The following is a 15,958-nucleotide window of genomic DNA, read 5'->3' as shown; positions in this document are numbered from 1 at the left end:
TAAACCGTCACATACTTGACATCTGTCCATTACTGGACTTTGTCATAATTCGATCTTGGTCCTTTCATGGACTCGATCATATTCCGGTCCCGGTCCACTTAGGGACTCAACTGTTTCAACCCGACCACAGGCCCATCTCCGAATAGGTCGTCATGTTATCCTTGTCCCTTTATGGACTTGATCATTCTTATTCCAACCTTAGGTCAATCTCCGACTTGGTTGTGATGCGATCCTCATCCCTCACTGGACTTGATCGACTTCAGCTCGGCCATCTCGGCAGGAGCCATATGATATGGACTTTTGGACATTGGGGCCGTCCCTGGTTCCAGTTCTGCTATGAACGGGTCAGCCCTATCAGGAGGAATGCCCTGTAGCACCCGAAACACGTCCTCGAACTCACTGACCAGCGGAATCCCATCCGGGTCACCAGCCCCTTCAACCTCCTTAGTGGCGATTGTGGCCAAATAAGCCTCACAACCCTTCTCAAGCATCCTTTCCACTTGGATTGCTGATATCACTAAGAATCCAGAGGTCGGACGAATACCTTGGAACCTGATCGGGGGTCCACACTCACTCTCAAACTGCACCCAACTTCAGTGACAGTCCAGAGTGGCCCGATTCTTTCCAAGCCTTGGAACCTGATCGGGGGTCCACACCCACCCTCAAACTGCACCATGCCCCGGTGACAGTCCAAGGTGGCCCGATTCTTTCCAAACCAATCCATGCCTAATATCACATCGTGGCTCTTTAGGCGGACACAACCAGATCATAGTCCATCCTGACTAGATCCCATTTGGACTCGTCCGAGTAAGCCAACCCTGGTCCCTCTCTGGACTCGATTGCATACCGAACCTGGTCCACTCCCCACAACATTGGGTACCTAGTTGAGTAGGATCTTAGTTTGATCACACATTTGGAAAACGTCTCACACTATTCTCCAAAGTGTCACACTTTTGTGAACGTCCCATACCATTCACAAGAGTGTTTTAAATATACCTCAATCCTTATCATACTAAGATACATAACATCATGTTCTTTCTGTGGTCCAATTCCTCTTGGAATTGATCCATTCCATTTAACTCGATCTAAGGAATCCTACCTTGACTTACACTGAGTCAAAGCTGATCCATCTGATCACAAGCCCACTAATGTACTAGCCATTTAGCGTCTCCCTTAGACCAACATGAACATCGCATATGCTCACTTGTTTCGAACGGCCACAAAGTTATAACACTAACCTCCAAGAGAGTGCTGCACGTTTCTTTCAACCTAAGCCACTCTCTGGTCCATGTTACTTCCCTTGTCCAGGTCGTCCATACAAAGATCTTGCATTGCGTCCATCGTCCAATCCGTCTATTATTTCCAAATAAATAGATAACTAACCTTTCTGTTTTCAGGGTCTTTCCCTTGGAGAGTGCATCTTGGCTAAGCCGGCTCATCTTGGAACTTCTCCGTTCAGAAGCATGAAACCAACCTGACCTCAACTCCCACTTGGCTCCCACAGCTAAGGTTCCATAGTCGTCTCAGTTTTCAGAAATAATTTCGGTTTGGAACATAATATCTTTGAGCAGTGAGTTGAGCTGAAGTTGTGAACCAAACGACTCCTCCACTCATCTGCCTCAATAAGATCCATACTACCTGAGAAATGCTTAGTCCTCATTTGAGCTATGTGCTCTAGCAACACTCAGGTAGTCCACATTCCGAGCTGCCCAAGCTGGTGGATCGATCTCGACCACCTCGGCTACTGGCACAACTCGACCATTAGCTGCCGGAGCAGCTGTCTGATCCACCGGTTAGTCTTTTCATTGTTTGCAACAATGTTCGGATCAGACCGGTTCCCAACATGAAAGAATTCAGCTTCCCCTTTCCAGTTCTTGTTCCAGCTGCAGCTCAGCTCATCCTACTCAAACCTCAGTAGGGTCGAGCTGACCGATAGGCAATCCAGCTCCATTGTTAACCTTCTCCAGCTGAGTCGGCAACACAACTGGCAGATTAACCCCATCAACATCCACTTGTCCGGATGTGTGGGTGAACAACCACAACCAAAACATCCTAGAATCAAGCATGCTCTGATACCAACTTGTAAGGCCCCGACCTGGCTGCCTGAGCCGCGGTCGATACCTCACGTCGCTCGGTCCACACACTGGCCGAACCTCACAATTTTTCGCGCTTTATTACAATATCGCCCAAAGGCGAGGACTAACTTAGATCTTAGCTTAAGACTACCTTAGCCATTCCCTAGCTTAGATCAATGCAACACATACGCAGCGGATATTCTCTACTTAACCATTGGTCTAAAACCAATATAATACTTGTCTGGTCGAATCACCTCAGCTAATGGTTAGTATACTCAACTACCAGCTAGCTCCAAGGTTGATCTTGAACTCAAATCAAGTCATACAGATTTGAGGTTCCATTCCCCTACCATTCTATCTAGATGTATGCAACATTGCTAGATAATATCTTTGCCACATCCACGGAGCTTGTTAGCTCATTGTCCCAGCTGACTTAGCTGTTTAGCTAGCTCATCCAGCTAGCTGAGCTGATCCACTTCACTTGAGGTTCCATCACTCTCTCCCAGCTGATAGAGCTGCGAGGTAGCTACGACCAGCTCCCCGTCTACTCGTACAGCTCTCTTATACCTGCATAAACTCTTCCCTTTGATACTTAGTCATTCAGCCAACCATCCTCACAGACCAAGTAACCTTTGGGAAGTCTTAGGTTCATTTCTGGCCACTTCCAAAAGTGCTCCAAAAATTAATTAAAATTCATGAAAACTCATGATAAATCACAACTAAGAGATTCCCATAATCGGAATCCAATGAATCGACCCAGATCATATGGATCCCGATCATGATCAGTCCGGCCAAGGCCATGGACATCATTCCTGAACCGGCCAAGGCCATGGTTCAGTGCTATCAAGTCTCAAACGTATGCTCCCCTGGAGCCAAGTCCTCTCATGGACTAATAATGCCCATCAGATCCTAAGTCAATCAACCAACCACCCCACATGACTCAGAACTGATGAGTCTTCACATTTACCTAACCAGCCATGGAACCTTTTCCGAACGGAGCCGATCAGTCTCACAATACATTCGTGTCTCCTGGATAGACACTCATCATACCATCAGTCTCAGTCCACACTATGGTTGATAGTATAAGCCATCATCATCCCTAACAGGCCATGCGGCCATTAGTTCTCCTTCACAACAGTTCCGATCACTCTGTTGCAACCGTCATGAAACCACCTTGGTGAAAGGTCACGACTCTCCACCAATGACCCATGAACGTGGCCATTCATAACCATCCAGAGATCACACACTGATGGTTCAGGCCGTGATCAACACCAACCAAGTTTCCATATCCCGCTCCTTATGGAATGGCCGATGCAATGCATCCGTCCATCACACCATAAGGACAGGTTATACCAACCATGATCCGGCCCCTTCCTCAACTACTAGATCCTTAGATCACATCACATTATATGTAGTTTTCAAGGGCGTGCCATGCTTGGCCAGGACCAATTCTACAAGATACATAAACATAAACCGGAAAGTAATCATAAACCGATTATCTTATACATGATCTGATAGATCATGTGCCTTCCCTTATCATGTACGTCCATGCTCCTCCAAAACACGCCTCCATCCTGTCTTATCAAGCTCTTATCATATACTTACAGTAATGATAAGATCCATGCAAGGGTCGCTCATCTCTTCCCTTGAACTCCCATGAAACCGATTTATGCACTACATCCGCCTTCAAGGCTGTCCATGCCATTGAGAGTGGAGTCCGGCCTTCTCCCTTCTCTCCTGGATATTTGCGTGTGTTCCCAAGACATATAGGAAGCCTAGGACGTGATCATCCATGATCAAACACCATCATAGGGTCGTTCCCATCTCCCATGAAACTGCCTTTCCACGCACCTCTCCCCTTAAGGCTATCTTGGCCTTAGGAAGTGGAATCCGGCCATCCCACTTCTTCCCTGACTAATTGCATGTGTTCTCAGACCCTATAGGATGCTTTGGGGATGTCAACATGAATCAAAACCCACCAAAGGGTCGTTCATATCTTCCCCTTTGATCTCTCCCAAAACTGCCCCTTTATGGCCTTCAAGCCACTCTTGGTCTTAGATGTTGAATCCGACCAACTCTCTGTGTTTTCTCTGTTTTTCTTTGTGTTTCAGGGTGTAGGAGGAATCCTTGGCGTGCGTGCAAACCCCACGGACCTGACCTCCTTATATAGAAGAAGGGGTAGTTACCTTTCCAAAGGTTGCACCCTTTCGGTATCATTTCTGGCCATTGATTTAATCAATGGTCCAGATCACACCCAATCGCCTATGCCAGTTACCAGACGCCCTAAAACTGTCAAACCACTCCTGGATATGTGAAACTGAAGCCCACATGGATTTCCCATGCCCCTGACTCAATCCCAAGATCCCACCAGCCCATCGGCACACACGGGTCACCAACATGGCCTGGCCACTGTCCGGGCCCGACCCAACTAACCAAGACTTGAACACTCAGTCCAGCTGATTTGAGCTGATCTCCAGCTGACCCAGCTGAGTGAGCTAGACCATCCAGATCAGGGAGCTGACCTACACTTCAGTGAGCTACACCGAGCTGCACTACACTTCACCTAGCTGGTCGAGCTTGCTTACCGCATCGCCCAGCTGTTATACACTGCGTCTAGCTTGCTTCCTTTATCTTCTTTAATCCCTAAAAGTCCCTTGGTCTATTTCCAGACCTAGACTTAGTTTTCCCATGATCCATTCTGATCATTTACTTCATCGAGCTTCACCCGGACCTCGTCCAGCTACCGGAGTGAGACGAGGTGTACCGCAGTCTGGTCAGCGCATCTGTTTTGGGTACAGAGGGCCATAGGTTCCCTATTGTATTGAAATTTAGCGCCCTCGCTTGTCCAGCTCCTTTGAGCTTGCCTCTGCCTTATTTGGTTAAGTTCCAGCTATATGATTCCCTTAACCACGTTTTGGACCATGACACGCTTGTCTTCAGGTCGTAAGACCTGGCTGGTGCGTCTCCTCGCACCATGGTCCATCCAGACGATCCTATCCAGGATCGGGGATGCTACAAAGGGCATATTCGTCTATGGAATGATTATTTCAGTGAAAATCCAATGTATCCTAAAAATTTCTGCCGACAACGATTTAGAATGAACAAGTCATTGTTCATGCACATTTTTGATCGACTCTCCAGCGAAGTTCAATACTTTAGGAAAAAGAAAGATGGTATCGAACGGTGTAGTCTCTCTCCCCCTTCAAAAGTGTACTGCAGCCATTCATGTCTTGGCATATGGTTATGCCGCTGATACGGTCGACGAATACCTCCGGCTCGGTGAAACAACAACTCGGTTATGTGTGGAAAATTTTGTGGAAGGAATAATAAATTTGTTCCGCGATGAGTACTTAAGAAGACCAACACTGGCTGATCTTCAACGTCTTCTCGATGTTGAAGAGTATCGTGGATTTCCCGGGATGATAGGAAGCATCGATTGTATGCATTGGGAGTGGAAGAATTGTCCCACCGCTTGGAAAGTGCAATATTCTCGTGGTTCGGGTAAACCAACAATCGTTTTAGAGGCGGTTGCTTCATACGATCTCTGGATATGACATGCATTTTTTTGACCTCCAGGTACATTAAATGATATCAATGTTCTTGATCGTTCACCTGTTTTTGATGACATAATAAATGGTCGAGCTCCGAATGTCACTTTCTCTGTCAAATGGAAGAGAGTATTATATGGCTTACTATCTCACCAATGGTATTTATCCTAAATGGGCAACTTTTATCCAATCTATTCCTCTACCACAAGGACCGCAAGCAGTTTTATTTGCTCAACGTCAAGAAGCTGTCCGAAAAGATGTCGAACGTGCTTTTGGAGTCCTGCAAGCTCGCTTTGCCATTGTTAAAAATCCAGCGCTGTTTTGGGATAAAGTCAAAATTGGGAAGATTATGAGAGCATGTATCATTCTCCATAATATGATAGTACAAGACGAACGAGATGGATACACTCAATATGATGTTTCAGAGTTCCAACAAGACAACGGAAGTTCACATGTCGATCTCACGTATTCTACAGATATCCCTACAAATATCGCAAACCAGATGGGTGTTCAGACAAGAATTCGTGATAGACAAATCCATCAACAACTGAAAAATGATTTGGTTGAACATATATGACATAAATTTGGACGTGAGGAAGACAACAACTGAGCTTAAATGTTTATTTCAAAAATTTCTAGTTTATTTAACTAATCTTTGTTTTCATGTTTTAATTTAAAATCTATGTTTAAAATGTTTTCTTTTATCTTTTATTATGTTTTATGTAATAAAAAATTAATAAAAATGTGTTTTATAATTTTTTTTTTAAGAACCTTAAAATTTAAGACTTGCAATGGAGGGGAAAAAAGTATCAAGGTTCTTAATCAACTCTCTTACCAAAAATAACTCCTTAAATATTATTAAAAAAAAAAACATTAAGAGACCCATTTGAGGTTTAAGGATAATGGTGCTCTAAGATTCAACTCGTTTAAATGTCAGATACTAATGCCGTTGTTATTCTTTGCAAATACAATATACATAGTTTCAAAGTATTACATATTAATTGTGATTGATTCAACCATTGAAATGGGATTCTGCGCTTTATACAGTCAATGATGACGTAACCGCAGGTCGAATTACCTTAAGTTAACATACACAAAAAATATTTATTTGTCATCCTTACCGTTTTTGTTTTGGCGATGGCGCCTCCCCAGCCTTCATCCCTCAGCGAATGATCTCTCCATGACGGCATATTTTGTACTAAGTGAACTCGTCCTGATTAAAAACGTATTGGAATTTGAAGCCATTTACGGTGACACTCAGATCAGACTCTGTGTCGGCGACGGAAGAAGAAAAGATGTTTAAGATCAACTCTAGGGTTCTACTCTTCAGTGAACTTATATATGCACAACTACATTTTTTCGTTTTCTTTTTAAGATATAGGACATGAATCGTCGAATTTATGTGAGTCTCAATATAATTGATTTGTAAATATCTTCAATTAAACGCCAATTTGCAAGGATTTGTAACGATGAAAATGAAGTGGAAGAATTGGAGACGGCATATTACTTTGGTTTAAAAAAAATTCAGAAGCAGACTGACCCACCAACCGAAAAGCCCATTTTCTCTTTGGACAAATGCGGTAGTGACATGGTAGAACAAAACTTTTTCATTGGTTGAACTTTTTTTTAGGACGTGGACACTCTACTCATTGATCTTATTCTCCTTTTATTTATTGTTTGATATGCATTCTAAAATTTGAAATACTTTTTAAAGATATATATTAATTAATACATTTAGAAAAGCGCATTTGTATTCTTTTTAATATAAAAATATTAAATATGGTTTTATAAGACCCCATTTATAACGATCTTCAATCAGACATTTGTTTTGATATTCGAACAACGATTCCTACCAAAGTTCGAACAACGATATTTTACGACTTGTTAAGTCTAGTACATCATTAACGGTCTCTAATAATTGATACCGAAGTCGTCCAAATTTTAAATATTCTCTTTCAGGCTGAAATATTATAATCAGGTTGATAGAGCAAACAATCATATGTATGCTCTCTTGGACCTAACCCTGAACGAACTTAAAATCCTTTAATCTACAAGTGGAAGAATAGACTGAGTTTGTAGATGAAAAGGGAAACAAAGCAACTCCTTCATACTGACTGGCATCAATGTTTAGAAAAATGATTAAATTTGGATTTCGCATCAATGTTTAATACCACCTTAAAATGATTTTTTAAGTGTTTTTACATCAGTTTGTAATAGTTATTTTTTATTTTTAGTTTTTATTTGTATATCGATGTTTTACAATACTAATTCCAAATAAAAATAATTTAGTGAACCGGAATTTCAAACAAGGACAATGGTGAGGTGGTTGCCACAACTATCTTGCTTCTCTTATGTTCTTTTTCAAAAAAAACTATTTTGGTTCTTTGTCTCGGGGGGTTTGTTGTCTACTGTGTTTGTGTGTAGACAACAAATAAAGGTGTAAAAAGTTTAAAAGATAATATTATATAAAAACATAGGAGTAATCTCATGATACATACTATAACCAACATTTGAATATTCAGTCGTTATCTTGAGTTGGTTAAAAAGGAACTCAACACATCCATAATATAATATTATATAACAAAACTACCCAATAACTTATATCATACACAAAAATACAATCTGTAATAAAAACTAACAAACAATTATTTCAAATTACACAAAGAGACAAAATTCCATGAGAAGCACTGATTAACCACTAGTTAGATATAATTCATTTAGTTTTTACATTACTAAAAGGTAAAATCTAACCTTAAGAGGTTATATATGTACATTAAAACATGGAATAATTAAAATAAACAATACATAGTAAAACATAAGCACTGACAAAAAAACATAAGGAAAATATAAGCAATATTTTTCAAAAATTATGAAAATAAAAATTTTAGATTTCAATTTTAGACTTTTAGATAAACATATATTATACATTTTGTGAAGGGAGATGATTGAAATCTAAATTTTTTATTTGGTATGGCTGAGCACAACGAGATCGAGATGGCTGAGGACCACGTCGAGATGGTTGATCACAGTAAGATCATCGAGAACAAAGCGATCCCAATGCAGATTCTCAGAGATGCAACAAGCAACTTTGGAGTTGAGAATTTACTCGGAGAAGGTGGGTTTGGATCTGTATATAGAGGCACACTGCAAGATGGAAGGGAGATTGCTGTCAAGAAGATGAACCAATCGGCTATTGCTGGTAAAGGCCTCAAAGAATTCAAATCCGAGGTCGCTGTTCTAAACCAGGGTTCATCACCGCAACTTAGTGTCTCTTTATGGGTATTCCATTGAAGAAAACGATAGGCTATTAGTCTATCAGTACATGCCCCAAGGTACATTGAGCAAACATCTCTTTCACTGGGGTGACCACAGTTTGAGACCACTAGACTGGACTACACGCCTTAGTATTGCGTTGGATGTCGCTCGATCAGTAGAGTATCTCCATACGCTAGCTCTTCAAAACCAAAGCTACATCCACAGGGACTTGAAACCGCCAAACATTCTTCTCGGGGATGATTTACGAGCCAAAGCATCTGACTTTGGATTAGTGACTGCTACAGAAGAAGACAGGGAATCAGTCAAGACCAAGTGTCGTGGGACACCCGGTTACATGGCACCTGAATATTGTATAGTTATCTTATTCCTCTGTCAATTATATATCTATATTTGATTGTGTAATTGATTTTGGAAACTAACAATTAAAATATCTATAACTGCAGTGGACGGAAGGGTTACGAGAAAGATCGATGTTTACAGCTTCCGAGTCATCCTCATGGAGCTCATAACCGGCAAGAAAGCTACAGACCATAGCCGAGCTGAAGACGATATCCACATCACAACATGGTTAAGGTAGATGCTTCGTGAAGACGACACTTTCTTGGAAGCTATTGACGGAAACATTATCGCCAACCAAGAGACTCAACGGACCATATACGAAGTTGCAAAACTAGCAAGACAATGCTGCACGAGGACACCTGAGCAGAGACCAGAAAAGGCTCAGGTCGTCAGCTTCCTTTCCTCGCTGATTGAACGGTGGGAACCCAGCAGCGAAATCCAAGATTTCGATGAAAATATAGTTTCTTCAAATTTGATAGCAGAATGGAAGAAGATTGTGAAGGGAAGCAGCAATATGGTGTGATAATGTAAAGAGTCTTCAAATGTTATGTATAGTAAACCTAAACTATGGCGTTTCTGCAGAGTTGTGCTCACCTTATCATTTTTGAGGCATTGGCGTCGGCACCCTCTTGCATCAATACATTTTGGGGCCCCATATTCATAAATAATCATACAATCAAAATTATATTATGATCGCTGTAAAACCATACTATCTTTTAATACTTTTTAATGATACTAGAGATTTTGCCCGGGCTACGCCCAAGACTATACAAATAACATATATTTTATATGTATATTACAATATATACATCTATGTTATAGAATATAAATAATAAATTGAATTAAAATGAGTAAAACTCACAATTTGTTGTCTTCTACTATCTAAAATATGTATGGGATAGTGAACAATGTGAAATGAATAAAGAATTTGTTAAACCTAAGTTATTCTCAATTTTTTTTTTTACATATTTAGTTTATTATAAAATATATTATTAATCTCAACATCACATATTTTTTCGGTTATATGTGTTATTTATATAATGTGTATGTTTTTATATGTCTCTTATTTATATTTTATAATATATTTTCTTATGATTAGAATCTGTTTTTTAAATTATAATTAGTAAAGCTGATTTAAATACTCATTGATTTAAATAAAACAACATTTAAAAATGTTTATGTGTTAAATACACTGAAAATTTTCTGAAGATATTATTATTTACTATATTAATATTTTTATAAACCAAAAATATCTTACAGTCTAGCTATAGTTTAAATATTATTTTTGATTAAAACTCGATGTTAAATGATAATCTAAATATTTTCAATAGATATTCACATTTTATTGAACTTTGATTATTAAATATTAGTTGGTTTTACAATTAGTATTTTTAAAATATAATCAGGTTATTACACTTTTATTAAAAAAAAAAATTTACATACCAATTGGGGGAATTTTGCATATACTTTCAGTCCAATAATATGATTGAAAACATTATTTTCATATTATTTTTTGTTTCCAGTAAAAACATTCTACAATCTTGTACTAATATCACAAATTGAGAATATCAATTATTTCTAATTCGATATAGCCTTGTTGATATTTATCTCCGTTTAATTTTTTTAGTGATTTAGACGATTAGTTTTTTTACTTCAAGTTAACTTTAATATTTGTTTTGTTAATTAACTTCATACACTATTTTGACTTTTAAACTTTCTTTATTTTTTTGTGAACTGGAATTTAAAAACATTTGTTGGCCTATTATTGGTTAATGTGGTATTAGTTTGTCTCCTTTAATAGTTTCCTCAAATTTCCTTACTATTCTTGTATGGTTTTCAACCTTGGACAACACATAGTTCAGACGATGTTTTTTTTTTTTGACAGTTGATTTACAGTTGCAATTTATTGTTGTGCTTGTTACTGAATGGCTATCGATTAAGTTCTTCAAACCAAAGCCTAAGTCAATTTCTTCATTTCCGTAACCCAACTCTCTGGGGGAATAATATCCTTTCGTGAGTCTTGGACCATTTGGGATCCTTCGTGACTCTATCCTTATGATGTCCCTCGAACATGCACGCTCTCAAACATTACCTTTTTGAGCTTTCAATTCGACTTTACGTTGCCATGATCCTTTGAGATCATATTTTCCCTTTTCTTTAGTTTTAGTGATCTTTCAAGGAAACACTTGTGCACTTTGTCCCCGACATGTTGAAAAACGCAGAGCATGGCCAATAACAAATATGAAGTGAAGCATGACCAGTAAAAAATATAAAAGGCCTAATGAACATATTCTTGATTTTATAAAATAAAATTACAATTTTGAAGTGAATAATGAAGGAAGTAATAAACCTTTTGAAAATAGAATTACCTGTATTTCTTCATGGGATAAAATCCTATTATGTCCTAAGCCAAGAATATTATTTTTTACAGACCATGTGATATGTGATGCATGTGAGAGCTTTTACAATTGTAAATTTATCTTTGGTAATTCTTTGTTTCTTCGTCGGCTAAAGTCTTCCCATTCAGTCCGGTTTGATTGTCAGACCTGCCCAGAAAATAAACATTGCAATTTAGACATCTGACACAGAACATCACATTTAAATTGAAATATGGCCCTACTGATTACTTAGCTATCTATCTATCAATAAATGAAAAGATATATGAAATGAGTGAAGAAAATATGTTTAGGCCATGTTTGGCAGATGATTGTATATGATAAGATAGTTGCCTTGATAACTTCCAAACTTCCTCCGCGTGAAAGCATACCTACTAAATCAGCTCTCTTAGTGTCTCATCTTCATCCAAAGAGTTATAGATCGCTAGAAAATAATTAGAAAGATTCAGATAAGCACATCTATTGTACACAGCAGAATTAGAGTTGAGAACAGCCTGTGACAAACACATAACCAGACTTGCATGATAAATGAAAAACTGACTTAGAAAAATTATAACTTCTATTCTCTGTTGACACAATGGGTTTTGAATGGAATTTCGCTTATGGTTTATAACCTTTATTCATTGGAAGCTCATTCCTATTTCAGCAAAGTAGAACCATCATTAAAAGTCTTCCATCCCTCTCATTCAGTGGAGCATCCATCTTGTAACTAAGATAAAGAACTAAGGTTACAATTAACAGCAACCAAAAAGATTAAAACCAAGAAAAGATTGTATTTGTTTCCTTACTTGTACAACGTGTTTCAGTGACAGAGAAAGCTTTTCGGTGCCAGCCGTGTAAAGATCATTCAAAGATGCTGCCAGCTAAGTCCTTTACAATTGAGTGTCTTGAGAGCTGAAACCCGTGCTTACGCAGTTCAATTTAACTGTAGCATCCATAGTACTTACAGTATTCAACTGGAGGAAAAGAAAACATTGATGTTGAACGATTTTAGTCCAGCCGAAGAAAGCAACCATGATAATATCAATGAGAGAAGGTAAGATATTGAGTCACCAACCAAAATTATTGAAATCCTTGTAGATCAATGTTTCTTGATTTCTCACACTGCACTACTTTCTTGGCTTTTCCTGTATATGTGCAAGTGTGAAAATTAGTTTGTGGTCATTGTAAGATGCTAAAGACCCATAAATCCTTGGAAACCTTGTCGTCTGCAGTCTTCATGTTGGCAAATCATCTTCACGTTACTTGAGATAAAAGTTGTGTTGCCTACTTGAAAAGGTTAGGTGAGAGTTGTAGGGTAAATGCAAAAAAAATTGTTTCCATTTACAGTTAACACAGTTTGAATCTAAATACATTATCCTAAATAAAAGAAATTCTTACAGAATTAATGACATCACGAAGTGTGCATCCTGACTCCAATAAGATATATACTCTGGTGGGCGCTTGTTTGTGCTAGAAGCATGCCTGCTCGTAGAAGGCAGGGCTTACTACCTGCAGAAATGAAAATTTAAATATTACATTTACTTGTTAGGCATTTTGTAGGTCCAATCACAAGCCTGAATTCCTTTGCAGACACTACAAAAGCACATAACGCAAGATCGTATGACTCCTTTAAGCCCTCTAGCCCTTGCCTCTGTCATCTACCATGGTGACATACACATCAGCTATATAGAATCCTTTTTGTCACACGAAAGGGAAACAAAAACTGAAAGCCACCATACATACCTTTAACCCTCGAAGATAGTTCACAGTTAGTCCCTCAAGTATTCTAAAATTTAGAAGTTCTTTAACATAGTAAAATAAGAAAATCCTCGTCGACCACGTCAGGGATATCGAAGAGTCTGTTAGACACAACGATTTGAGAATTAATATTTGATGTTTATTTTTTATTTAAATGAAATGCAAGCTATATGCATTATAAATCAAACACGGAGATGAACAGATAACACCGATACACATTTTTTCCGCGACTTGTAAAAATAGTATAGGGTTATGTTAATCAGTAAAAGATCATACCTACTTGTTGAAGAGCTGCAGTTCAAAGCCAATACGGAGCTCCCTGTTTCTTGACTCCCATAAGTGGAATAAACTGAAGAGTAACTCTGAGTCAGAGAGGCCTGGTGTGATGGCGTTGAAAAATAGAGCCGCCGGAGACTTGGCTAGAAATTTTTCCGATTGAGTTTGCCTTGCAGGAGGACGTTTTATGGATGTTGTTGAATGAGCTTGGAGGTCGGAAAAGGTCTTTATATAGGAGGAGAGACATGGGCAGTCATAACGATCATATGTATTAAAATTAAAGGAGTGTAAGAGAAAATCGATAGAAGAAACTGGTTGGACTTAACTATAAAGTAACGGTGAAACACATAGACGATAGGGTTTCTAGGCTTTGAGATGATGAAGACAAGTGAATAAGTCAGAGAGATCGTGAAACTTGGGCCACATCAAATAACAGTCCATATTATTTCGCATGGTTATATTTTTGATGACATGGCAGATAAGTGCATTTTGATTGGTGGATTATTTAATCTGATGTGGACACCTTAGGTGTTGAGCTTATTTTCCTTTTAGTATTGTAAGATGAACATTTCTGTTTATTTGCTGTGGACATTAATTTTTTTTTTCTACTTTAAATGATGAAATCACTTTTTCTGTATAGAATTTGAGTGTATATATAAAAAAATTCAATTGTAACCAAAATATAATGTTTGCCATTAATTTGCATAAGATTAATTTTTCATAAAGATAATTTCAAAATCTAAGATAGGAAAACAATTTATTTTCTGGTTCATATTAAAAAATTAAACACTATTGTTTTCTATGTAATAAAACATTTTTGCCTCAGGCCCCTCATAGCCTTCCCACGACACTGTGTTTCTGCTAACTCTTTACTCATCTAAACCACGCGAACATATCTTATCTCGAAGTATAGGCCATGATACCAAAACTGATTTGCCCAAAAAGTAAGGGTTTGGTCCTTTGCTGGTAAAAGAATATACAATGTCCAACTCCAATGGATAACGAGAACAAACATTCTTCGTAAAAGATTATAAAAATATGTAAATCAAGCTTCCTCCCTATTTGGTCACCATTTACCATAATCAGAGAGTCAGTATAACACATTGAGTATTCATTTAATTTTTACATGACTAAAAGGTAAAATCTTAATAACTTTAAGAGGTTTTATATACTTTAAACACACAAAATAATTTAAAATAAACAATACATAGTTAAACATAAGCACTGACAAAAAACATAAGTAAAACATAAGCAAAATTTAAGCAATTTTTTTTAAAACAATTATGAAAATAAAAAAATTTTAGATCTCAGTTTTAGATTTTTAGATAAACATATTTTATACATACATGTTTTGTGAATGGCGTGCTAAAAAGATGAATTTGTGCTGCATAAGGGTTAGAACGAATTCTTGATCGCTAAGGGTCATGATTGTTCGTTAATAGATATCACAGTTCATCTTTACTCCTATATAGTTTAGATCTGATTTTAGATGGTTCAACTTTGGTTTATGTTTTCCTCTTCAGTCAACAGGGAAAATCAAAAACTTATTGCTGATGTAGCAACATTGTGAGGACTACTAACAAAAAAATTTTGTTTATGTTTTACTCTTTACGCTTTACCGTAACATGCTCATATACACATGCCAAAGCCGTAAAAGTGTTATCATCATTTTCCCACTAACAGATCACATTATCAGATAGTAATGCTCATGTACACATGCCAATCTAGCATAATAAGAGTTCAGTTCTTATTCCAATTAACAGATCACATTACAAGACAATAATGCCCATATACACAAGCCAATGACAATCTAACAGTATAAGAGTTGAGCTCATTTTCCAACTGGACAGGATAGTAACTAAGGGTTTGGTGCTTACCTCATTGGGACAATCGGAGTTGACGACCCTGAATTTGAGCTGCCAAGTTTGCAGCACGTTCCTCCAGAACAAAATTTCTTAATGCGCTGGAATTTAAGTTCACTCCCTGGTTAATATGACCCCAAATTTTTTGAAACCTTTTACGTATACATAATTGGATTAGTATAGGTTTAATGCAATGACTCACTTATAGGCAGATACAATATGATTATAGACTTTAAACATGAAATTAGAAAAAAATCTAAAAAAGTTTGTTGGACAATAAGGTTGGATATGGCTACAAGTACAAGTTAAGATACCTATATAAAAATGAAATTCTTGCAATAATACATCAGGCTCAAGACTAAATAATTATTATTCTTGTTATTAAAACATTTGAAGAGAAATGACCAGTAGAAAAAGAGAAAATGAAAGCTGGCAAGCCCATCTGT

The 15,958-nt window shown here is 37.8% G+C and overlaps 1 protein-coding gene and 1 long non-coding RNA gene across 3 annotated transcripts; one reads left to right on the top strand and one right to left on the bottom strand.

The window, feature by feature from the left end:
• Nucleotides 1–8,593: 8,593 nt before the first annotated feature.
• On the top strand, nucleotides 8,594–9,476 carry LOC125591533 (receptor-like kinase TMK2). Its single transcript, XM_048765927.1, has 3 exons — nucleotides 8,594–8,822; nucleotides 8,917–9,249; nucleotides 9,343–9,476. Exons 1-3 carry the CDS (start codon nucleotides 8,594–8,596, stop codon nucleotides 9,474–9,476), a joined length of 696 nt encoding a protein of 231 aa, XP_048621884.1.
• A 1,405-nt stretch (nucleotides 9,477–10,881) lies between these two features.
• LOC125591421 lies at nucleotides 10,882–15,543 on the bottom strand. 2 transcript variants are annotated; one of them, XR_007327406.1, is made up of 4 exons: nucleotides 12,423–15,543; nucleotides 12,249–12,343; nucleotides 12,006–12,058; nucleotides 10,882–11,784 (listed from the first exon to the last, which is right to left on the bottom strand). It is a non-coding gene; the product is annotated as an uncharacterized LOC125591421 (long non-coding RNA). The 2 variants fall into 2 exon arrangements; XR_007327407.1 differs by having other exon boundaries at nucleotides 10,882–12,343.
• Between the last annotated feature and the right edge of the window lie 415 nt (nucleotides 15,544–15,958).

Source organism: Brassica napus, chromosome C8 (assembly GCF_020379485.1).
Source record: "Brassica napus cultivar Da-Ae chromosome C8, Da-Ae, whole genome shotgun sequence".
NCBI classification, from domain to species: Eukaryota; Viridiplantae; Streptophyta; class Magnoliopsida; order Brassicales; family Brassicaceae; genus Brassica; species Brassica napus.
The sequence above is the reverse complement of the archived record's forward strand: the minus strand, read 5'-3'. Positions and strand labels throughout refer to the sequence as shown.

Excerpts from the sequence above, each read along its gene's own strand:
- LOC125591533 (XM_048765927.1), top strand. The coding sequence starts at position 8,594 with ATGGCTGAGCACAACGAGATCGAGATGGCTGAGGACCACGTCGAGATG. Across the intron at positions 8,823-8,916 it reads GAACCAATCGGCTATTGCTG|AAAACGATAGGCTATTAGTC; the intron begins GTAAAGGCCTCA and ends ATTCCATTGAAG. Across the intron at positions 9,250-9,342 it reads TTACATGGCACCTGAATATT|TGGACGGAAGGGTTACGAGA; the intron begins GTATAGTTATCT and ends CTATAACTGCAG.